The sequence below is a fragment of the Anabrus simplex genome, chromosome 3, assembly GCF_040414725.1.
Source record: "Anabrus simplex isolate iqAnaSimp1 chromosome 3, ASM4041472v1, whole genome shotgun sequence".
In the NCBI taxonomy this organism is placed as follows: Eukaryota; Metazoa; Arthropoda; class Insecta; order Orthoptera; family Tettigoniidae; genus Anabrus; species Anabrus simplex.
The window spans coordinates 275,205,140-275,231,900 of NC_090267.1; the positions used below are offsets into that span (position 1 = coordinate 275,205,140).

The window sequence follows — 26,761 nt, forward strand, 5'->3', positions numbered from 1 at the left end:
TCATTATGTCATCCATGATGGAGATAATAACAGGGATACTGCACTGCCTTGTTGGACTCCACATTTGGTCTGGAACCAGGATGATTGTCAGTCACCAAATCACACACAGTTGGTACAGTGCTCATACAGCATCTGAAGTTTCCTCACCAGTCCCACCGGTACATTCTTCTTTCTCAGGCATTCCCATATTAGTCCAGTCAAGTTAAACATGAAAAGGGGGTCGTGCTTGCAAAAGGTCCGGTCGTTCTGAATTCTTTATATGTTGTTAGGACCTAAACCGATATTAATAAACCAGATTTGCAATTTCCAATGTGCTGTGCGAGCGGCAGTGTACCCAAAAAACCATGAAATTTTTGGAATTTTTTCAGGTTTTGCTCAATATCTCAGTGAAGGAAGGGTCTGACCAGTATACTCACTCTACATTCTTTTAAAGTAGACTAAATTTGCTACAATTTGAGATCAGGGCGAGCTCTATACAGCCAATGGTTCCCAAGATGCAGTTGTTCGCAAATAGGCAATTTTTTCAAAATTTTTTTTTTTTTTCGAAATGGTCACTTATTTTGTGAAGTATCTTCTAAAATACGCATCCCACGTCAAACGTTATATGAAATGAAGTTGTAGTAAATTTAATTAGTTTTCATTTGAGATCAGAGTGGTACCTGTAGGCCCAGCGGTTCTCTCAAAAAACGGCAGATAACAAAAAACAGTCATAATTAGGTTTTGGGGGAAATGCAATTAAACTGTTCTCACGTCTGTTTATGGTTTAATGGTTTTATTTTTTTTATTGGAACCTTCATTTGTACACTGTCCACAAGATGCTCCCTTTTGTCCACGCAGCTGGACATTTTTTGTACGCTAAGAGCATGCACCTCTACCGTCAGGATATGATGGCTCTGCAAGATCGGATGGATAAAAGTGAACACGACATGTTCACAAAAGGATCATTCGTCATTCACCATTTGCCAGTCCGACAAGTTTTGGTCTGGGTTGTGGGAAGACCTAACAATTGAACAGAAGCTGATGCGATCCACAAAGACCTACAGTGGGTTGACTCAAGGAAGGGGAATCTCCGACAGTATGCTGGCAAGGTGAATAACAGGAATGGTGTTTATGGTGAACATATGTGAAGAACTTGAAAGTTTTTACAGCATTTCATATCCTAGTGGAGAGCAGCATGTAGACATGAGACCTTCTCGAAACGTCCGAGATAACAGTGATGTGGAAGAACTCAAAGACAGTTTGCTTTCTATCAGTAGTGGTTTAAGGGTTTAAGGATTTAAGGGATGATTTGATTTCAAGTATGAGTTGGCTCCGTTCCCGATGTCTCTGTTCAATGAACAGGGGATGCGCAACGGCACAAAATCCACTCTATACTCTGCCTTCAATCCTCTTTCCAGACACGCGCCGATAGATGCCAGCACTCACGTCGTTTTGGATGGTGGCTACCTTTTGCACAAGGTCGTGTCACAGCGGAAGAGCACAGTTCGAGCACTTTTACGCGTTATACCGCCTACATCCGTACAACCACTTTGGGAAGAACATCTCCATCGTTTCTAACGGCTACCCCGAAGATGCTACAAAAAACCCACCAAAACAGCGGAACGACTTCGGCGCTACGCAGCTCATTCCAGCTATGAACTGACGTTCGATGAATCCACAGTAATTCAAATTGTTCAAGAGTATGTGTTGGGCAATGAGAACAACAAGAGACGCCTAATAACTCTTCATTGTGACGCCTTTCTGAAGGAGGGAGTAGAAGTGGCTGTTGCCGAAGAAGATCCGCATCGAGAGATTGTCATGACGGCGCTTTCAAAAAGAGCAGTTGCCGATCCGGTCATCATACTAGGAGAAGACGTCGACCTGCTCGTTCTTCTCAATGGTTTAGGCGCTGAAGAGAAAAACGTATACCTTCAGAAAAGCACGAAGGGCGAAGCTGGTTGCTGACACTACTCTACGACCTCCTACAACCACCAGGACTCCTAGCGATCACCAGGGACGGTACTATTCACCCACACGTTTACCGGCTGCGATACCCCCTCTGCACCGTTTGGTCAAGGAAAGACCAAAATCACCACACTCCTGAGCAAAAGTGAACCACTTGCTGAGCAAGTGGAGGTCTTCCTTCGGCCAGACTCCACCCCACAAGCCATGAGAGAAGCAGGCATCAAGTGCTTTGTGGCTCTATATGGGGGTGACTATTTCCTGATGTATAAGACATCTGTCACTTCAACGAGCATAAACCTCGCCCGTTTGCCACCGACGGAAGATGTCGCAGGCCACCATGCAGCAAGGTGCTACCTCCAAGTGCAGAAGTGGTGGGGAGTCAACTTGAATCCAACTGACTGGGGGTGGAAGCTGTCTTCTCAGAGACTCTCCCCCATCCCCACCACCATAGATCCCGCACCTAGAACCCTTCTCCGAAAAATTTCATGTAAATGCAAGAAAGAGTGCTCTGGGAGCTGCTCGTGCAGAAAGGCTGGGCTCCACTGCTCAGTCCTCTGCCAGTCATGCGGTGGCAAATTGGGCATTAACGTCTCGATGTGGAGCTGAAATGCTCGGACGAAGATAACCCGACTACAGACTGGGCGCCTCTCCCAGCGTCCATCACAGCCATCGAGACACCACCTTTGTGCGAGCCCAAGCCCGGGCCATCTAAGATAATAAGAAAGGCATGATGTGGCAACCAAAACACAATACTTACATTATTTATATTAGTTTTCTTTTTTGTGTAAATGTAATTTGTCCTTATACTAGGTACCATGATGTTTGTACAAGCATTTTAGTATGTAGGTATATAACACAATGTTTGATGACAACATAATTCTTGATAGGTATATTATCTTTTTCTTTTTTCATCAAACAATTTTTTAACAATAAAAAAACCTGTTTGATAAATAAAAACCATAAAATGACCTGAGAACAGTTTATTTGCATTTCCCCCCAAAACCCACTTATGACTGTTTTGGGTTATCTGCCGTTATTGAGAGAACCGCTGGGCCTACAGGTACCAGTCTGGTCTCAAATGAAAGCTAATTAAATTTACTACTACTTCATTTCATATAATATTTGATGTGGGATGCATATTTTAGAAGATATTTCACAAAATAAGTGACCATTTCGAAAATATTCACTTTTTGGAAAAATTGCCCATTTTCGAGGAACTATATCTTGGGAACCAACGACTGTATAGAGCTCCCCCTGGTCTCTAATTGTAGAAAACTTAGTCTACTTTAAAAGCATATAGAGTGACTATACCAGTCAAACCCTTCCTTCACTGAGATATTGAGCAAAACCTGAAAAAATGTCCAAACATTTCATGGTTTTTTGGGTACACCGCCGCTCGCACAGCACATTGGAAATTGCAAATCTGGTTTTTTAATATTGGTTTAGGTCCTAATAACATATAAAGAATTCAGAACAACCGGACCTTTTGCAAGCACAGATGTACATCTTGACTGGACTATATCTTCTCTCTTGCAATGCTGTCATATCATCATCATCATCATCATTTCCCTTTATCCAGCTGTAGCCGGGTAGAGGCAAATATGGTTCCTCTCCACTTTCTTCGGTCTTTCCACCACTCCTCCTCCAACACTATGTCCCAGTCCAGGTTTCTTTCTATAATGCTGCGTTGGATGGTATCCTTCCATCTCAATCGTGGTCGTCCACGGCCTCTCCTTCCTTGGATTTGCATTTCCATCACCTTTTTTGGCATTCTTTCGTCGCTCATTCAATTTATGTGCCCAAACCATCTTAGTCGGCTCTTCTCTATTCTATCATTAATTTTTTCCACTCCAATTTCTTCCCGGATTTTCTCATTCTTTATTTTGTCTCTTCTACTCTTCTGTATCATACTCCTCAAGAACTTCATTTCGGCTGCCTGTATTTGACTCTCATCCTTCTTTGTCATTGTCCAAGTTTCTGCTCCGTAAGTTGTTATGGGTACGTAATACATCTTGTACATAGTATCCTTTGCTTCCTTTGGCACATCTTTGTCCCATAACATGTTTCTTACACTATGATAGAAACAACTTCCAGCTTGAATCCTTTTACTAATCTCAGCATCCAGTCGAGCATTCTCCATTAATTCACTCCCCAGGTATTTAAACGTTTCCACTACTTCCAGGGGCTTGTCTGCAAGTTTAATCTGACCTTTCCCTTCTTTCTCCCCTCTAGTCATAACAAGAGTTTTACTCTTTTCTACACTTATTTTCAATCCACATTCTTCGATCTTCCCATTCACCACATTCAACTGTTCTTGAACCTTCCTGTCGTCTTCTCCCCAAATCACAATATCATCTGCAAATAACATCATGTTCATTTCTCTTCCTCCATATGCTGCTTTTGCTGTTCTCATGAGGTCATCCAATACTATTGTAAACAGGATTGGTGATAGAACACTTTCCTGTCTCAGCCCACTAGTTATTTTGAACCAACTTGTCCTGCCAACTTGTGTTTGCACGCAACTAGAACATTCCTTATACAATGCCATGATCATTTTTATTAATCCCTGTCCAATTCTTTTTTGCACCAGACTGTCCCAAACTTTCGTCCTGGGGACACTGTCATATGCTTTTTCAATGTCAATGAATGTCATCACCATATCATTCCCGTACTCCCAATGCTTTTCCATTAGTTGTCTCATAATGAAAATGGGCTCTATTGTTGACCTTCCACTTCTGAAACCAAACTGATTTTCCTGTATCTGATTCTCAACCCTCAACCTTATTCTACTTTCCAGTATCCTTACCATTATCTTAGCAACATGGGATATTAGAGTAATTCCCCTGTAGTTCTTCAAAACTTTCTTATCACCTTTCTTGAAAATTGGGATGATTATTCCTTTTTGCCAATCCTCAGGGACCTCCTTATTCTCCCAGACATTCCTGAGAACCCGATATGTCCACTGCAGGCCTACAGCTCCAGCTGCCTTTATCATCTCCACTGAAATTTCATCTATTCAAGCAGTTTTTCCATTCTTCATCTTTCTTACTGCCATTTCAATTTCATTTATTGTAATTTCTTTATCCATTTCTTCATCAACTAATTGCCTTTCCTGGTCGTTCATTGAATGACTGTCATCCGTTCTTATGTTCAGCAGCTTCTGAAAATATTCTCTCCATCTATTTCTTATTTCTTCTGGCTTTGTTAAAATTATGCCACCTTCATCCTCTTCACTGGCTTGTATTTCTTTCTATCTGGTTCTTCATGTGCTGTGCTCCTGTCCTTTATTGAGGATCTTACTCTTTCCTTCCACCAGTCTGACACTTGTCTTCGCACAAATTTCAATTGCTTCCTTTATCAACATGTTTTAAAATCTGTTCCAATCTGCTTCAACACTCTCCACTTCTTCTGCAGTCAACTGTCCTCTTATATGGTCCTGATAGTTGGTTCTCTTTCCAAACTGTTGTAGTTTCCACATTTTAATCTTAGGTAATTTCCCCAGTTGTTAGCGTTGGTACATTAATGTCTTTCAGTTCAGCTAATAACAACCAGTGGTCACTATTGAGGTTCTCCATTGGAATCACTTTGACATTGGTCAAAACTCTACTGCTTTCTTTATCTGTAATTACATAATCAATGACCATCTTGCTCTGTCCATCCCAGCTGTATCAGGTAATCATGTGACAGACTCTTTTATAGAACCAACTGTTTTTTTACTACTTAACAGTTTCTCATGTGGAAGTCTAGGAGATGTTCCCCTTCTGAATTCCTTCTCCCATAACCGTGTGGTCCCATCACTTTCTCATAGGCATTCCTGTCTGGCCCAAGCCGTGCATTGAGCTCCCCAATAATGATTGTCCTCTCTTCACTGATCGTCTCTTCTAAGTCTTCCAGAAACTTGTTCTATTAATCTTGACTGGAACTCGTCTGGGGCACATACACCTGCATCACTGTCAGCTTCTCTTTCTCTAGATGAAGTACTGACTTTACAATCTTCTCATTAATATATTGTACCCATATGGGATGGGTCATATTTTATCATGATTTGATTTGGATGGTGTATTTCCATGGCGAAATTTAAGAGGCTTACATGAACGACAGGTACACGAGATAGCTGCCCTAGTAGTTGCGAATATACAAAGGTGGAAATTTGACACAATGCAGCTAACTGCTACAAGGAAGTGGGGACCATATATTTCTGAACAAGGCAGATTGCAATACGTCACGGATACTAAGAATTGTCGCAACAAAATTTCCCGAGCCTCCGGGGATATTGGTTGTCAAGTTGGCGAGAATAAACATTTAAAATACCCGCTGCAGTTTTGACGAATGACAAAATTTCTATAACGCCACAGATGCACCAACATGACACAGTAAAACCTGAGCTCCAGATGTTTTCTAAATTAATTATAATTAAAATATTCCAACCACCGAATTGCAAAGATAGGAATTTTTAGATATCATCCCCATGTTAATCGATTGTAAGTTTGATGAATTAAGGTATCAAATTCTAGGAACTGACCCCTTCCCTTCTGGATTGCTATTGGTCAGCAGATACCACGCTAACATGGACGTCGTTTAGAGCGTGAAAAGTGGTGGACAGAAATCCAGTAATATCTTCGGAATCTACGATCGATTTTGAATAAGATGACTACATGACAGTGTTTATTACCAGACTATTAACTGGGATAAGTTAAAACATATCGACTTCCGGTTGATGGAAACGCCCCCCCCCCCCCCCCCCGCCTCTCTCTCTCTCTCTCTCTCTCTCGGGAATTACCTCAAATGAACCAAGCGGAAGGGCTTATCATCCATAAATATGATTGATTGGAATGACCCTCATTCACTTTGAGTCAGTAACTCAGTAAGTTATTCAGTCAGTCAGAGCTGCGAGTCTGTGTAGACTGTTCCGCACCGAAAGTACAAGAGTTATTGCAAGCGTGAAAACGGGCAGTGATATTTATAACAATGAGTTTAACTTTTACGATGAATCTTGTATACTAAGAAAGTTTCAGTGATTTAATATCAATTATCAGCAAAAGCCGATTGCAATTTAAGAAGGCAGTGTGCACAGCCTGAAGTAGTAAGTTTCATGTGAGACGGTAAAACATTATCATGGGCAGGAAACTAAGCGCGGTGAACACTAGGCAGCCGAGTAACATTTCGGAAGTGCCGAACAACGATCGCGGATCGCGCCACGTCAAATTAGACAACACAGCGTCGTGAGTGTCGAGGTTCTGGTTCGGGCAGAATGAAGATAAAATTTGTGAAAGAGTAATGGGTCCTAGGCACCTATAATTAAATTGATGTGTAAAATTTGTAAAGTTAATAATTAAGATGTTTGTAATGGGTGAACGCCCAGGATTAATCCACGCCATGATGACCAGCAAGATGAATGACTAAGACAGATAGGGCCCATCCGGCCTCTCATCCATCTTAGCCATAGGAATTCTACAGAGTGATGAGTACCCAAATTTGATTTAATTTTGGGGATGTTATCGCGATAACATGGGGATATGTGTAAATTAATCATGGTTACTTAATGTAACGGATGGATCGCTTCACGAATCCATGATTTAATTAAGATAGATGGATGGACTAATTTATATTTATATTAACGTAATTATGGGTTAGATTAATTATTAGATTATTTGTTTGTTGTACATAATGTAAATATGGGCTTTCAAAACATGCATGCTTGTTGTCGATACATTGATTTGAGTTTATTTAAAGTGATAAGCGGTTTTTTTAAAATGCTAACCCAGTTTATTTTGCATACATTTCTCGATCACTCTGGTGATTATTGTACTGTAGTTAGGCATGTTTGTTATGAGAAATCCAGATGCATGAAAGTGCCAGTGTATTTAATTATGTGTTTTCAGTATGGCAGGTCGTGTGAAATAATAATACCTAATGCCATACAATGAGATACACAGAGTATTATTAGCGTGTGGGTACTGGAAATGATATCCGCCCGTTGGATGCGTACAGAGTTAGACTGAATGCAGAGAGGCCGGGATCGAAACCTGTTCAGATACGTACGAGTAAGATATAGCTGCATGTTAAGCTGGTGGAGCGTTACGAACCCAGAGATCATACAGGTTTATGTCCATACGAATGAACATATGATACATCGAATGATAAAGCATGATAGTTGCAATGAAGGTAAATAAGGCCCATAATAATAATAATAATAATAATAATAATAATAATAATTAATGAAGACTCGTAACATCGACTGCATTGACAAAGTTTTACAAGTATAAATGCGGTGGCGATAAAAGTTAACAAAATCTTTAAAACCTGTGATAATAATCAAAATGTCCTTGTTTGAATGATCTTTAGAAAGGGTACTACTTATTATCGCAATAATAATAATAATTTTAATAATAATAATAGTTTGCGCAGATTAATTACGAGGAAATGTGACCCTTAATTTGAAACTTCGACGAACGTAAGCATATAATATCCTGAGTGATAAATGATAATCAAAATAATAATAATAATAATAATAATTTAGTGTGGCTATTTCTAGCCAAATGCAGTCCTTGTAAGGCAGACCCTCCGATGAGGGTGGGCGGCATCTGCCATGTGTAGGTAACTGCGTGTTAATGTGGTGGAGGATAGTGTAATGTGTAAGTTGCAGGAATGTTGGGGACAGCACAAATACCCATCCCTCGGGCCACTGGATTTAACCAATGAAGGTTAAAATCCCCGACCCGGCCGGGAATCAAACCCGGGACCCTTTGAACCGAAGGCCAGTACGCTGACCAATCAGCTAACGAGTTGGACAATAATAATAATAGAAAAATAATAACAGAGACAAGTCGTCGTGTGTCGGGTTGGTCGGAACCATAACTTGCACTCCACTTGGGAGCTTACTTGCAGTATGTGCGAAGGAACCCACGGACGGCACGTGTCAGAATTATGTGAGCATAGTGAACAAACTTCCTGTACATTATTGTCGTATTGGCAAATGTAAATATTGAGTTAAACTTTGAGTTGATAAACTATTCCTGGCATGCTCGTGAATCTGGAAATGTGTATGTTAGGGTCCGTCCGTCCGTCCAATTAGTTCCCGTTTTAGATACAATAACATTTCCACGGTGGGGATCCGGCCTATCTGAATGTAAATACCCGGAGGTGACTCATCACATGGAACGTGAAGATGACGTTAATCCAAGTTTGCCCTTGTGCTCACATCTCCTCATAGGATTGTCAGTGGTGCAACATCCACTCATACGGATGTTGGTTCGATCCCCAGGGATCAGCCGGTCAAACTCATATAATGTTATCCACACCATCAGAGTTGGAACGGAAACCATGTATTCTTTTCAGGGTGGAAATTGTAAGGTGTAAAAGTGTCATGAATTGAAAAGTTTGCCAGAAGAAGTTAATAAATTGCTCCTTTTTGCATTTTCAAAAGGAATCAGTTACCATATATTTTTATTGAAGTTAGTCAAGTATGCCCATGGAATTTAAGTTGTCACTTCCCGGTCCTAGTGTGGAGTCCTTTAATTTGTGTCTCTGAATGAGCCTTCCCATACCTTAATTTGCATGCCCCGTTCATCCCCGTGTTTATTTGTGCACCTATATTTATATTCAATTTAATTTTGACATGTATTAAAGAACCGGTCTCCCCGAAGATTAATGCTAGCCTGGGACTCAGAGGGTGAGCGGGTGCAATATTGAATCTCCGTAATACCATCTTTGTCAATATCAATCGAACTCTCATTCTTCATCTCTGTTTCTTCCATTCCAGTAGAGGGTACAGTTCTTCCTCAACTCCTCCTTCACTTTACCTTTTCATTTAGTTTCACTCAGTCCTAGGATTGATATTTTGCTTCTCTCCATGATGTCCACTAACTCTTCACATTTCCCAGTCGAACTCAGTACATTGATTGTCTCTATTTGAGTGTGTTGTCTTTTCCTAAGTTGTTGCACACTCGCAAGGCCTGGCATATTATCAGGCTGTAAGCGATTACACTTGGCGTGGGTATGCAGGTCATGTTGTCCACTCTGAATTATCTGATTGCATCCAAAGCTCGTCTTAATTTTGAAAGTGATTGCAGTTACTCTCCAACCAACTTGCTAGGCCTAACATTACAGAAGATTTTCTGTCAGGGTTGTCTCCCTGAGCCATTAGCAGTCCCCTGCCACATTTGCAAGGCACCAGCTTTCTTTTGAATTTATGTGTCATTTTCTAAGCAAAAGCTTCAACAAGCCCTCTAAAAGTGAACTCTGCCCATAGCCACTGGTTCTCCCTTAGTTTGTCAGGTTTGGTGATGGCCACCCAACCCACAGCCAGCCAATCGCTGGTAGGACTGTCAACTGTCACATACAATAAATATTTAATAACAAATAACAGTGTACTAACATAAGGATGTTCTTAAAACTAACACAACAAAGACCAAAACTCACACTGGCAACTTGGAAGATGTTGCATCTGATTGGCTAATTTGGTGACATATTGCCCATGACGGCCAACAACATTCTGATCGGCAGTGAGAAAGGCACAGTCAGATATAAAATCGTAGAAAGGAAAGGAAAAATCAGACCAAAAATTAACACCACATTCTTCAACAACAAGGAACCTTGGCTGATTTGATGCGCCAGCCTTGAGAAAGAGTTTGTAGTTCTAGAACTGATCTCTTCGGCAATCTCAGAACCCATAATCAGCGACCTTGATACATTCAGAAGATGACATTACACTCGCTAGCAAGTGAATGCCTATGATGATTCTCCTAACCAATTCAATGGTATTTCAAAGTGCTGTGAAAGGTTGGAAAATTATGTCTAACATACAAACATATGCTCACACTCTGTACAGGAAGAGGTTAATATTATAAAAGACTTGGTTAGAAAGATTGCATCATCAAATAACCTATGTAATGAATGAGCCATGCATTGCAACTTCTTGCCTCGATTTTTTAGGATTATAGATGGATCATTCATGTACACAGAAAGTGATATATACAATGCAACAACTCAATATCAAGGCTATGAACATACAAAACTTAATTATGGTACAAACATAATCAAGTCATATGGGCAACATAATGGAAGAAAGGAGTGGTAGTGATTATAGCATGCTTCCTTTAAAGAAAACCGATTCCTTCTGACTCTTACAAGGAAAGGTATTTATTGTTCAGTCCAGTCTTACTTATAATCCTTTCGGGAGAGCATCTTTGTATAGTAATCCCAACGGCCATAGTTCTTCTGGACATCACTGAGGTTATCTTCCATTTGGCCTCCAATCAGAGCAATAATCATCGGAACACCTGGTCAGAAAAATACAAGCCATTCTGAGATACATTTTGAAATGTATATGTAACGGTTCGAAATGAACTGTAGATAAAGATAATTCAGAAGGCAATTTACCTCCGGAAAATACTGAGTACAGTTGATCAATCAATTTCATTCCAAAGAACATTTCAGAAGGGTCGTGTGACTATAAATGGAATTCTACCACGTATCCCACATGAAAGCAGACCCAGAAAATGTCAGCTTAAATTAACAGCATGAGAGGAAATGAAGCACCGATTCATCATACCTGAATGCATGAGGAAAGGATGACTATCACGACAGTAACTCACCGAAGTGTCCTCAATTGGCAAGGTGTCACCTCAAAGGTAAATATTTATTTCTTTATTTATTTATTTATTTATTTAATTTAATTTATTATTGCACACTATAAGACTCAGTGTCCCAATTACAGTGGCAACCACGTTATACAAACTACAATTAATATGGTGGCACTTATATCTAAACTATATTCTTCTACCGAGCTCGATAGCTGCAGTTGCTTAAGTGCGACCAGTATCCAGTATTCGGGAGATAGTAGGTTCGAACCCCACTGTTGGCAGCCCTGAAGATGGTTTTCCGTGGTTTCCCATTTTCAGACCAGGCAAATGCTGGGCCTGTACCTTAATTAAGGCCACGGCCGCTTCCTTCCCACTCCTAGCCCTTCCCCGTCCCATCATCGTCATAAGACCTGTCTGTGACGGTGCGACGTAAAGCAAGTAGCAAAAAACTATATTCTAACCTAATTTTCTATATGATTACAGTGAAACCTCATTTAGTGCGTTCCTTATTAACACGCTTTCCCGCTTAGCACACTATAAATTTAAAGTCCCGACTCTCATCGTATTAAATAACAAAAATACCTCACTTATCGCATCACGAATTTTCGCTATTACAGGTTAGTACTATCACATTTTTCCTAGACTTGAAAATGTTACTGTATTTGTCATCCTTTCTGAAAGAACTGCAATTCCAACTCGAGTAAGAGCCGTTGCCATAGTAGCGTGATTACGGGAATAGGCCTTCCTGAACTTCAAAGGATAAGTTGCACTTTTGGGGAGCAAGCCGTTAGCCTCAGGAATGTTCAGTTTTGCTTGCCAGTTAGCAGCGAGATTGCTGAATAGCAGAGTGAGCCTGTTTGTTGTATTTCACATTCTACTAAGAAGGTAGAAATGCTGAGTGGTACAGTGAAGTGTAGCTAATATTTGTTGCGTGATACGGTAGCCTATATCTGGATTAAGAACATAATCGTGTGAAATTGACTAGCGTAATACGAATTTGTCTTGTGATAGCCTAGTCATGAATAAGGAAAATGTTGTAAAATTCCTTAATAATGAAGATAAAATTTAAATCTGTCAGAAAGTGGACTGGCATAAGCGCATAGAGGTCACAAATGTTGAAACTCGCACCTTCGAGTATATCTAAGAGTGTGACCAGAAAATAATGTTTAATAACACTGCTCCAAAATAAAAGGCTCCTACTAACATTTGTTTTAGAAAGAGTGTGATCTGCAATAATACTTTGATATTCCTGTTGGCCCCTGTGCACATCTTTTCATATTTGTTGTCTGGTGTTTTTCACACCTTTCAGTGTACCAGTACTTGTTATTTTATAACCCCCAGCAGAAAATGTTTTCATATTCGTTCTCTCGTGTTTTTCGCACCTTTTAATACTTTCCTTTCATCTTTAGAAATATCCAGCTCCATGGCTAAATGGTTAGCATGCTGGCCTTTGGTCACAAGGGTCCCGGGTTCAATTTCCGGCAGGGTCGGGAATTTTAACCAGCATTGGTTAATTTCTCTGGCATGAGGGCTGGGTGTATGTATCATCTTCATCATCATTTCATCCTCATCACGACACACCTGCAGGCATCAAATAAAAAGACCTGCACTGGCGAGCCGAACATGTCCCCTGACACTCCCAGCACTAAAAGCCATACGCCATTTCATTATTTCATCTTTAGAAATGATAGATAGGCCTACAGTTTTCACTGTATCCGCAAATACACGACAAAAAATGTCCTCATGTCAGAAAAAATCGTATCTAGTGTTTCCATATCCCTGTTGGATAGTTTTAATTTGTATATTCATTAGTATGTTTTCTCGCTTAACACATTCTTTTTCCTTGTCCCCTGCAGAAACATCTTAACAAGGTTTTACAGTAATATAAAATATCAAAGTATTTTTCTAAAAACTAAAGAGCCTTATATTAATGTGATGAAAAAACATACGGCAAAGTAAAAAGACAAAAGAAATTAAGCAATTCACGTACAAGCATAATATTATAGACTTCACCTCACAATGTATAGTTCTTAGATTTCCCTATTTTTATGACTTCATACAATCGCACAATGAAGTTCAGTTAAGTTCAGTTAGAAACTCTCACATTGGCAGACTGAAGTCAAGGCTGTTATTTTTCTGAATGCACTGTTGAAGATACTACAGAGCCAGTTCACCAGTGAAATATCAAGGGCACATGTCCTGGTGAACAGACCACATACACTACAGGATTTATGGGAGAATTTTTAGCATGAGATTCAAGCAGTGTCTCCTCAGGTTCTGGGTGCCACCTTCAGGAACATGCAGCATCGTGTTCAGTCATGTATGGATGCCAAAGGACATTTCCAGCACCTGTTGTGATTGTCATCATTTGCTCATGCACAGATGGTGGTGGTGCACAGATGTATGTTATATTAGTACTTCATTTACTCTGGTGCTGCTAATTTAAGCGCATGTTCCCTGGGACTACCATCGAGTGGGACATCCTGTTTACCAATAAACAATCTGAAGGATATAAAGAAAGTCATCACTATGGCTTTTAGACAATAACTTGGCATGATGAACTATTTAACATGAAAGATTCAAAAGAGAATGAAAAGCCAGGGTATGCTAAACGGATAGAGTTGGAGGGAGGCATGGGAGCATATAAGAATAAGCAGGGAGTTCATCAGACGTGATGATACAGAAACAAACACACTGCTGCAGGCTAAATTTGAACTGAATTAACAGAGCTAGTTAGGGAATTCTATTACCATGATAAAGAATAATGGAACTGGCTGCCTGAGAAGAATAACCAGCCCTTCTCCATTCTTTTTCCTGAAACATCATGCTTTTAAATACAGCTAGATTCATATCAGACATGAGTCTAATAAAAGAAAACCATCATTAATTTAATGCCCAACCCTTCATTCAAAATAAATAGTACAGTAGAATTCCATTAGTTCGGCATCCGACAGTCCGGAACGCCCGATGGTCCGGCACCATTCCAGGATTTGTTTATGTTATTATCTCTCCTGAACAATTTGATGCATTATTTGTCGAAACCATTGGAAGTGTATTTTTTATTTCGAAGTTAATGGTGCAAATGTATCTGATACAGTCCAGTTGTTAAGCACTGACTTACTTAAATATCTCTATCTCTGGAAATATTCAGTCTAGAAGGCTGTGTGCTACACTGAGTACTGGAAAGCCAACCATATGATGATGAAAACAGATTTCAAAAATAGAATGTATGGGTCACGTTCAAAAACGGATGGAAACATGCCTTCAAAAATTGAAGCGGACAGAAGGAAAAGAGAAGATGTAGATGGAAAGATTCTAAATGGTAAAGGAAGACTTACAGATAAAAACATCGATGAACTCCGGCATTATTATGGAATGGCAATAAGAAAAAACACGTTTGAAAAGAGGAGTGTGTTATTAAACTAATGATTCTGCTGATCAACATTTTACTGCAAAATGCCATGTTACAGCCGTTTTCGCTGTACGCCTTAACCTATATCGTAGTAAGAGGTACCGCCCGATAGTCCGGCATTTTCGGTAATCCGGCACCGGGCCGGTCCTGAACGTGCCGGACTATCGGACTTCTACTGTAATACCAAATATATGATGAAATTTTACCTATGGAGAGGAAACAAAGGTTCATTACTACACAGGATAAATAGCTACCATGTGCCTGCACCATTATGAGAGATTATGGATATTGATTAAATTCCATCAATCTTAAATGGTTATTTACACTAACTTACAAAACAGAATGATTTTCTATTATATTTCCAGCTTACAATTTAAACTGTGATATATATCACAGGCTAAATTATATTTTGATGAAGCTTGTTGTTTAAAGGGGCCTAACATCTAGGTCATCAGCCCAAATTATATTTTAGTTTTCACCTTGATCTAATTTGAAACTGAAAGTAAAATGCTGATATTGAAAAAAATGATAACCCATATTTTAGTAGAAAACCACGCCAAGAATGACCAAGGGCAGGATTCATATTCATATCTTCTGAATCTGTAGCTAGCATATCACACCTGTCATTGACAACCAAATTAGTATCCCAAGGAGAATATCCAGCAGAATCATTGGTACTGCTACGATTATGGCCACACAAACTGTAACATGGTTGTGCCAGCAGCAATTTCTGATAGTTTCTTAATATTCTTCTCCTTCCTGGCCTTTTTCCTAATTTACTGGGGTCGGCACTTAGCAGTATTTTTCCAGGTTTTAGAGCCAGATGCCCTTCCTGACAGCAAACTTACGAAGCGTGTTTTTAAAGTAAGGTCCGTTTTGTTGTAGACACTAGTAGTTCGCGCGCATATCGCAACGAGCGCTTGCGTCGTGTACTGGCATGCCTCGGGAACAACTGTGCTCAGTTTCAGCTCTGTAGCTAACCTGTACGGTTCTGTTCTGTGCTTTCAAATGTTTAAGACTATCAACTCGCCTGCCGCGTATGAGGTTCGGTCAGTAATACGGTTTGTCAGCAAGGAACCTGTCTGCTGCAGAAATTCATCGACAGATTTGCAAAGTGTACGGTGATACTGTTATGAGTGAAAGCAAAGTGCGAAAGTGGGTACGACAATTCAAAGATGGCCGTGACAACATCCTTTATGAGGACCGCTCTGGTCGCCCTTCTTTGATTACAGACGATTTGGTAGCCTCAGTTGAAGTGAAGATTCGTGAGGAACAGGCACTTCACAATAACAGGTCTCTCAAACGAATTTCCTGACGTGTGAGATCAGTTCTTTACAACATTGTTTCTGAACACCTAAAGTTTAGAAAACTGTGCTCCCGTTGGGTCCCAAAACTCCTAACAGAGGACCACAAAAACCAAAGATTTGAGTGTGCAATGAAGTTCTTGACTCGTTATGACGAAGAAGGTGACGGCTTCTTGAGTCAGATCGTAACTGGAGACGAAACATGGGTTTTGCCTATCACGCCCGAATCGAAGAAACAGAGCATGGAATGGAGACACACTCACTCGCCTGTAAAGGTGAAGGCCAAACAGACTCTGTCCCAGCGCAAAATCATGGCGTCTGTGTTTTGGGATAGGCAAAATGTTTGTTTGGTTGACTTCATGCCACAAGGAACCACTATCAATGCAGAAGCATACTGCCAAACCCTGAGAAAGCTATGCAGAGGGATTCAAAACAAAAGACGCGGCATGCTGATAAAGGGAATTGTCCTTCTCCATGACAATGCAAGACCTCACACTGCAGGTCAGACCCGCGATTTATTGGACAGTTTTGGCTGGGAAGTTTTAGACCACCCACCCTACATTCCTGATCTTGCGCCGAGGGATTACCATCTGTTCCTCCTCCTCAAACATCACCTCAGTGGCAACCACTACAATGATGACAACGACGTGAAAACGGCAGTGAACTCTTGGTTATCGGATCAGGTGGCAAGTTTCTATGAAGAGAGTAGTTTAAAATTGGTTAAGAGGTATGTTAAGTGTTTGAACAAACTTGGCAACTATGTCGAAAAATAGAGTGAAGTATGTACTTTCTGAAAATAAATTCACTTTTTTGAAATAACCTTTTGTTGTGTACTTATTTTGAAATGGACCTTACTTTAAAAACATGCCTCGTACATAGAGAGATGAATTCACTACGGCTTGTTACTATGTTGGCAGTGCAGTATGTTGTACGTAGATGAAGAGAAGTGCATTAAGACACACAGTCCCCAAGCCAGAGGAATTAACCATATGCAGTTAAAATCCTTGGCCCAGCCAGGAATCGAACCCGAGGCCCTCTGAACCGAAGACCACGATGCTGACCATTCAGCCAAGGAGCCAAACCTAGTCGCTTTCTCCTGCAGGAGTTCTTTAACATTTCGGTAAATCTACCAGCACAAGGCAGCTGTATTTTATCACCTTCAAGTACCACTAGACTGAGGCAGGATCAAACTCATCAACTTGGGCTCAGAAGGTCAGCACTTCTACCATTTGGGAGCCACTAAGCACGGTCCCATTATTAAAGAGCCGTCAGAAAAAACATTGGAGCATTATGAGAAAGTCAACATGGATGAATAATAGCATCAGGGTTTTGTCCTGTACACATTAAAATGTAGTAAGAATACGTGGAATAGACCATAAATGATAATTTGTCATATTAAAACCTTAAGATATCAATTCCAAACACAAAGTGAATATTACATTACTTTGTTCAAATGACATGTATACCTAGGGAATGAAATGTTTTACAGTGAGTTACAGTGTGATCAGACATATAGTCAATATGAAGAGCTTAGAACTAGTTTTCTTTTAAATAAAAACATTCATTCTCTCGACTATAATATTGTTTCACTAACCTTTGCATAATTTATGAATTTTCACTGCCTGAGGAGGTAACTTCTCTACAGCAATATGAGTGCATTTGGATAGAAGGGACAATGATTCTTTTTCAGTGAATCCTTCATTAACCTAAAAAAGAGAAAGAATATTGCAAAAAATCCAATAATTAAGTACGAGGGTTGAGGCATAAATGGCAACTATTTCTTTTTGCACGAATGTGATATCTACCAGACAAATGGAAATATACAGATGGGAATGGACAGCAAAAGGTGCTATGGAATGTATGGATAATGCAGAGTAGGTATACCAGGTGTAAAATATAGCAAGGACACTGTCAACCATAAAATCCTTGTGCTACATAATGTTCATTCTCAACGAGTACAGTAGACCTAACCTAGTAACCCTGAAAAGTAGTCCCCTAGATAGTCCACAACATATTGCTAATGTTGTGGGAAATGTTGGATACCAGTCACAATCTCATGATTCACAGCAATGGCAATGTCCTCTCATGTCCCAAACCATCTTCCACAAAAAGGTTCTTTCACTTTGGGGATAAAGTCAAAATCGCATGGAGACAAGTCCGGTGAGTATGGCAAGCGTTTGACGTACGCACACTGTTCCTGCCCCTTCACATCCATTCTGCATTTAGCCTGACTCAATAATGCAGTCCCATTGTTATATGCGTGGTACTTGTCTAATGCACTGCCATCTCATGCTGTGTACTATGAGTACCATGCTTTGCAGGACATATGACCATTGTATGGTAGCACCGTACAAATGTGAAGAAAAAAACAGTTGCCATGACTTATGCCTCAACCCTTGTATTAAGCTATAATTTACAAAAATAATGAATCCTAACATGAAATGAAACACCAGCACCTAAGTTCTATACACCACACACTCAATGTAATCCTCTGCTAAACCTCAAATTAACTTAGTTTTAGACCATAAACTCTTACAAACACAATAATGCAAATGAATGAAGTACAGTATACAACTTACTTAGTTACCATCACTAAATAGTATTTTTTTAAATGCATATAGTATTATGCAGAATTAAATGGGGGAAAACAAAAACTTCAAAAAGAAATAACACCACACACAAAAATGAATTGCTTTGATAAGAAGAGAAAGGTGGGTAGTACAAACTGTTACAGGAGCATGTCATATAAACCTCTAAAGAAAGAGAATCAAAAGTCATCAGCAAGTAAGACATCACAAACATTAATAAACAATCTCAATGGAGTAATAGATCATGAGAAAATGTCTACAATTACCTTAATTAACTTTTCCCGTCCTCTAACATTTTTCATAACATCAAGATCTTTAGTGGTCACAAGAATTTTACAACCAACGTCAAAAGCTTCAATAAGTTTAGGAGATGTGACATCATCCAAAATAAGCAGTCCTTCACGGAGAGCTTCATGTAAAAAACAGAGGATTAATGCATTTTTTGCTCCCTCCACACTAGTGAGGTTTTTCTCAATTTCTATGCTGTCCGACTGTAGACTGATCCGAGGTTGTAACTTCTGCCATAGCTGAACCATGTGCGACAGGATATCATCCAAACTGGCATCTCCAACACTCAACCAAAATACGGAACGCTGTAACATATTCATACCATCACAATATTAATGAACGTGTAGTATCATATGAAGTTCCTCAGGACATTTCTATCACAACCAATGAATGAGGAAAAGATACACAAATATCTTACATTACTAATGAACACGAGATACTAAAAAATACTTAATTTATGCTCAAGAAACATTACAGTCATAGAACAAATATTTATTCTGCCTGTTAGGTCATCAGCCCAGAGGCTGGTTGGATCCTCAAATAGCACCACCAAAGGTTATGCAGTTATAAGGAAACCCCAAAAACCAACGGTAGCACCAAAATGAGGCGTACTAGGCAAGATGAGGAGTGAGGTAGTTTGCCATTGCTTTCCTCACTGGGTCAGAGAGTACCATTGCAGCACGACTGACCCTATGACCAGCACATTTCATAACACTCAGATGCACTAGTCATGCTCTGAATGTCATTACTCAGCACTACCCATACCCCAGCAACTTCCATATTGTCTCAGCCATGGATGTTGACTGGGACTTCGGTGGAAGCTACACTTTACCCTTTATTACTCTTTATTATTGCCATTAAATTCTGTAATATTACTTTTTGTGATATATTTTACTTATTTCAAGATAACTGCAAAATTATAACAATCGAACTTATGTGGCCAATAATGTATATTCTACTGTTTTACTTATCAATATTTTCCAACTAATTTTTTCTGAAAGTTTTCACTCATCCTGAAGACTACTCATCTATACAGATCCAAATACAGTAGTTATAGTTTTGTCTGTAAACTTCAAATTTTGGCCTCATACTTTGTATTTATCTCAGATTAAGTACACAAAATTCAAAAATAGGTTCATTTCAATTTTTGCTTGTATGTTTGCCTGAACATCACAGGAAAAAGGCTTGACAGAATTTCTTGAAACTCAATACTTAAGTTCCAGCATAGCCAAAGAGTGCACTAGACTAGATATTATTTGATTTTTATTCAGTGCCACAGCAATATTACGAGGACCAAAAAGGTAATATTAAATTTCTCTGTTCATATTAACTGTACCAATATAACTGGTCCATTATTGGGCATTACAAATTTTCTAGCTAACTCATTCCTGTTGCCAGCGTTTTGCCCCAGTGTGCCAGTGTACATATGATGAAGTGCAATCCTCAATTTTTGAAAAAGAGAAAGTCTCCATACTGCACTGGCACTGCCGGTGGCTCTATGTAGCCTATGCACTGGCCTTCACGGCATGCACTATCCATGAGTCTTGGTCTGTGTGTCAGTTAGCAACTGATGAGCCCAAATTGACACACTGGGCCAAAACACTGGCAAGGGGAATGAGTTAGCTGGGAAATTTATAATGTCCAATAACGGACCAATAATATTGGTATTATAAATTTACTCATTCGGCACAAATATTTCAGGAATAGATTTCTGTAACATATTGCCTGTATAAAAAAAACTGCACATCATAAAAGTTGTGTAAAATATAATTTCTGATCTTTTATGTTTTATGAACTTTTACCCTATGAACAACAACAACAGAGATATTCACAATTATTAAATTTTTAACAAACTTCCAAATATGTCTGAAATAGAAGTTTTTCTTAACGAAAATCATAGAAAATCTAGTTTTCAATCTTTCATGTCTAATGATACATTTTTGCCATGCCTTTGCTAGTTAAACCTAGTCTTTATAGTAGTAATTCGTCTTCTGAATGAGCTAGAACAAATTTGTTAGTTTCATTGACATGTCTCAGTCTCATCCTTGGCTTTGGCAATATGGAAATGACCGAGGTATGAGCAACTCCAATAATGGCATTTGTTACGCAGCCAGTCCCCGTGATGAATGGTGTAAAAATGTCACTCATGAGAACAGCTGGTGCATGAAGTTCAGTGAGCTTGCCTAACCGATATGTAATAACTTCTGGCTTGGTGAGGAAAGCAATGGGAAACCATCTCATTTCACACTTCTCTCTTGAGTTTGCCTCTTCATTGACTTCTAGGCATCTACGACAGCTAATGGCAGAACTGTTGAGGATGTGTTTCCCTTGTATGTCTCTTCAGTGACTCCTAGGTTATTTATGACAGGCTGAAGGCAGAGGTGTTGAAGATCCAACCAGACTTTGGGCTGGGTACTCAATATACATCTTTACTGTACAAGCAATAATAATGGAGATAGTTATAATTTTTTATTTTATTGCCACCCTTACAACAGCAAGCACTGTCGATGTGGAAACATTGTTCAGTTGTCGTAACGAAGTGGTGGTTGCAATTGCTCTGAAAAACCATATAGTCATTATCCTTATTGATTGAATAGGAATATAAAGAAGACAACTATCAAAATGATAAAGAAACATGAAGGAACAAACACTTGAAGTAAAAGGAATCATAAGGGTGGGGTGGTTGGAGGCCTAGGCTTTGAATGTTTCAATATCACTGAACCAGAAGAAAACAAAATGCAACTGCTTACAATGTCCTAAGTCTCTAAAACTTTAAGTATCAACAATAAAATTACACTGAATGACTACTGTTGTTAGTCGAGGTGTAACTCGTTTCCTCTGCTTTCTTTTTCCTCTTTTAGAATTTGTTTTACATCGCACCTTAATTAAGGTATAGTCCCAGCATTTGCCTGGTGTGAAAACGGGAAACCACGGAAAACCATCTTCAGGCTGCCAACAGTGGAGTTCGAACCCACATCTCCTGGATGCCATCTATTCTGCTGCTTATAAATCTCATAAGGTGAAAGATGAAAGAATATTCTGCCACCACTCATCTCTGCTAGAGGGCATTACTGCCAAAATTATACAAAATCTACCCCATCAATGACAGGTATGATAGATAGTTTACAATAAAACCCCAATAACAAACGTGAATGAGCTTCAAGAGTTTTACAAAAAAAAGTACACAACAGGAAGGTATTTTGTTCTCGGAATTCCATAGAATACCTTTATATATTTAACATTTAAATCTAGGAAACAGATGGAAAGCAGCGATTTACTATATACACCCAAAGAAAGACATGGGTCCAAAATTGTCAGCTACAGCCTTTGTCAGTGAATATTATTATTATTATTATTATTATTATTATTATTATTATTATTTAATAATAATAATAATAATAATAATAATAATAATAATAATAATAATAATAATAATAATAATAATAATTACACTGAATGACTATTGTTGTTAGTCGAGGTGTGCTTCGTCCCTTCTGTTTTTTGTTTGTTTTTTTACGAATTTGTTTTACATTGCACCGACACAGATAGGTCTTTTGGCGACGATGGGATAGGACAGAGAGACTTTTAGAAAGAGGGTAGTAAGTATGGAAGGATTCCAAGGAAGGAGAGAATTTGCATTTTTATAAATGTATTTCATTAATAGAAGTTGGGAGTTTCCGAGCCTATTTCCGATTGGTCGGATGATTTTGTATTGTTGAAAATTCTTACGCATGTAACAGTCATGTTCATCATCAAGTTATGTATGATAGCATAAGCAAGACATATCAAATTCAATAAAGTATTGGAGCCACCCAGTTTGTTTACTTCAAAATCAATCAAAAACATTGGAACCCAACAGCACGGTTCTCAATAACCTGGGATGTTCAATACACGCAAGATCATGAAATGTGAAATGCAGAAGTGAAAACAATGTGTCGCCATTGAGGTTAAGCAGCGGAGTAAAAAGCAACACATCTGGAATTCGTGGAATCATTCACGGATATTGCATTCTCGTTCCTAACAAAAATCAGACCGCTGAAGCCAACACCTTAAACGGAGTGCAGCATAAATCAGTTATCAGGCAAGTACAATTCGATGCTACGTACTACGTACATACAACGAAGTAAAGACAAGATGTCAAGATTTACATTCTTCTCACTGCTCAATGCAAGAATCTCTCGTGAATCTCTTTGACATATATACCATTGAATCAATCACTACTGATCTGCATTTTGGACAGTCGCCAAGGCAGCAGATACCCTATGTGTTATTTTCCTAGCCTTTTATAAAACGATTGCAAAGAAATTGGAAATTTATTGAACATCTCTTTTAGTAAGTTATTCCAATCCCTAACTCCCCTTCCTATAAACGGGTATTTACCCCAATTTGTCCTCTTGAATTCCAACTTTATCTTCATATTGTGATCTTTCCTACTTTTAAAGACACCACCCAAACTTATTAATCTACTGATGTCCTCCCACGCCATCTCTCCAGTGACAGCTCAGAACGCACCACTTTTGATATAGATGTTGGATGTTGATTCCCATAGGGAACCTGAAATATTTATCCCGAATGAGTAAATTTATAATACCAATATAAATGGTCGGTTATTGGACATTATCAATTTTCCAGCTAACTCATTCCTGGTTGCCAGAGGTTCATCCCCCATGCTAAGTCGGGCTCATCAGTTGGTACATAGACTTTGTCTTAAAGTCTCTCATAGTGCATTGGCACTACCGGTGGCTCCAAGTAGCCTGCACAGTGGCCTCCACAGTATGAACTAGCCATGCGTCTTGGTGGGTGTGCTATGTACCAACAGATGAGCCCAACTTAGCACACGGGGGCGAAACCCTGTCAACCAGGAATGAGTTAGCCGGAAAATTTTTAATATCTAATAACGGACCATTTATATTGCCATTACATACCACTTAGTTGGGCAGCTCGTCTCCTTTCTCCCAAGTCTTCCCAGCCTAAACTTTGCAACATTTTTGTAACGCTACTCTTTTGTCAGAAATCGCCCAGAACAAATCGAGCTGCTTTTCTTTGGATTTTTTCCAGTTCTTGAATCAAGTAATCCTGGTGAGGGCCCCATACATTGGAACCATACTGTAGTTGGGGTATTACCCAAGACTTATATGCCCTCTCCTTTACATTCTTACTACAACCCCTAAAAACCCTCATCACCATGTGCAGAGATCTGTACCCTTTATTTACAATGGTTTATGGTTTATGTGATTACCCCAATGAAGATCTTTCCTTATATTAAGACCTAGGTATTTACAATGATCCCCAAAGGGAACTTTCACCCCATCAACGCAGTAATTAAAACTGAGAGGACTTTTCCTATTTGTGAAACTCACAACCTGACTTTTAACCCCGCTTATCATCATACCATTGCCTACTGTCCATCTTACTATATTATCGAGGTCATTTTGCAGCTGGTCACAATCTTGTAATTTATTACTCTGTACAGAATAACCTTGCTGTACATACTCTTAGATCCTAGCCTCTTCCCTTGGCACATATTTTTGTAATATAAACATGCATTGATCAACGTAATAAGAAAATAATAACTGAAGTCCATTGATCCTCCTGTTGTCATAAACGTAAAAAGATCCAGTTTCGTTTGCCATATAACCTCAATTCAGTATTACTATTTTGCTAGTTGCTTTACATCGCACCGACACAGATAGGTCTTATGGCGATGATGGGATTGGAAAGGGCTAGGAGTGGGAAGGAAGCGGCTGTGGCCTTATATTGGCCGCACTCAAGCGACTGCAGCTATCGAGCTCGGTAATTCAATATTACAATTCCTTTGAATTTATACATAACCTTCATACAATCCCTTCAAACTTTCACACCATAAATTAAATTTCAATATGTTGCAACCAACGAAATTGAAGCAATCGTGTGGTCGAGTAAAAGGCACGTTAACAAGGATAATGAAGTCAATTACAGCTGACATGCCAAAATCAGGGACAAAGGTTAGAATTTAAAAAATGTTAAAAGCTATGGAATTCTTCTGAAGAAGTGCAAATTAAAATAGAGGAAACAGATCACTGATGAAATACCTGCACTACAGTTTCAAGAGGAATGTGAGGGAGAGTAAGAGCTATTTGAATCTATTTATTTCAGTGCAGTTACACAATTAAAGCAATAATAGATGAAGCAGAAGATGTTAAAAATAATATGCTAGCTCAAATGAACACGGCCGTAAACAACGCCATTCATCAACAGGAAGATTCACAAAATCATAACAGAAGAATACAGAAATTACCAGAAATTGAATTACCGGAATTCAACGGCGAATTCACAAAATGGTTGCTTTGAGTCAACCATTCATAATGATACTCAATTATCAAATATTCAAAAGTATCAGTATCTGATCGGTCTTCTGCAGGGCAAGGCACGCAAAGTCTTTCGCGGTTTTACCGTTTCCGAAGAAAACTTTATGATGATAATCGAGACACATTTAGATTAACTTTTCAAGTTTCCTACAGTTTTTAAAGAGAACAAATCTGAATCACTCAGGCAATTACAATTTCATATTCAAACTTGCATGCTTCATTAAAAGCAATGAAGCAACCGATACAATACTGGGATACATTGGTTATTCATCTAGCAAAGAAGCAGCTGGATTTCATTGAGTAAAGAGACTGGCAGAAAGGGTGAAAGGCAACATTCCAGAGAAGATGCCAACGTTGGATGATTTCTTGAAAGTTTTAACCACACGTTCCCAATCATACATGGTGTTAAATCACAACAAAATGAAGGCACTAAACACAAAGGCAAATTCGAAGGACAAACAACCAAGCAAAGAAAGTTATGATGACGATTCAGGCAAGCTGTAATCTGTGTGGTGGAAGTTGTCCCATTTTTAAATGTGAAGAATTAATTAAGCGATCAGTTGAAGACAGAAGAAAACTGCTCCGAGAAAAAGGACAGTGACATAATTGTTTGAAACCAGGACATGCTGCAAAAAATTGTAGAGGATCTCGATGCAAGAAATGTGGACTTCTACACAACATACTTTTACATGCTGAGGAAGATGTAAAACAGAAACAAAATGTTAAAGAAAACCAAGTGTTCATAAACCTTTGTGTTGAATCTCAGCATTCACCTGCTTCTCTCAATGTGAGCTTGGCGAAAGAAATAACATTGCAAATACTTTTACAGCAGCTTTAATTGAGGTGAAAGATATTCATGGAAGTAGAATGACATGCCAAGCCTTATTGGATCTAGGATCTCAGTCAAATTTAATTTGCTATTTGCTTTACATCGCACTGACACAGATAGGTTTTATGGCGACAATGGGATAGGAAAGGCCTAGGAATTGGAAGGAAATGCCCATGACCTTAATTAAGATACAGCCCCAGCATTTGCCTGGTATGAAAATGAGAAACCATGGAAAACTATCCTCAGGGCTGGGGTTCAAACTCACTATCTCCCAGATGCAAGCTTACAGCTGCGCACCCCTAACTGCGCAGCCAACTCGCCCGGTAGTCAAATTTAATAAAAGACGGTCTGTATAAGAAGCTTGGTTTAGCGAATGTCAAGATAAACACACAAATCATTGGAGTAGATTATTCCAAATTAGGAGAAGAAAAAAAAAAAAAGGATTACGTGAGTGCACCTCGCTTC

The 26,761-nt window shown here is 39.2% G+C and overlaps 1 protein-coding gene across 1 annotated transcript in view; it reads right to left on the minus strand.

The window, feature by feature from the left end:
* Window positions 1-26,761, minus strand: part of LOC136866773 (apoptotic protease-activating factor 1) — a 279,902-nt gene that overhangs the window by 191,483 nt on the left and 61,658 nt on the right. The window contains exons 5-7 of the mRNA XM_067143881.2: window positions 19,099-19,425; window positions 17,839-17,950; window positions 11,108-11,225 (exon numbers count right to left, since the gene is read on the minus strand). Coding sequence (XP_066999982.2) covers window positions 11,108-11,225; window positions 17,839-17,950; window positions 19,099-19,425 — 557 coding nt within the window. The remainder of the gene's footprint in view (window positions 1-11,107; window positions 11,226-17,838; window positions 17,951-19,098; window positions 19,426-26,761) is intronic.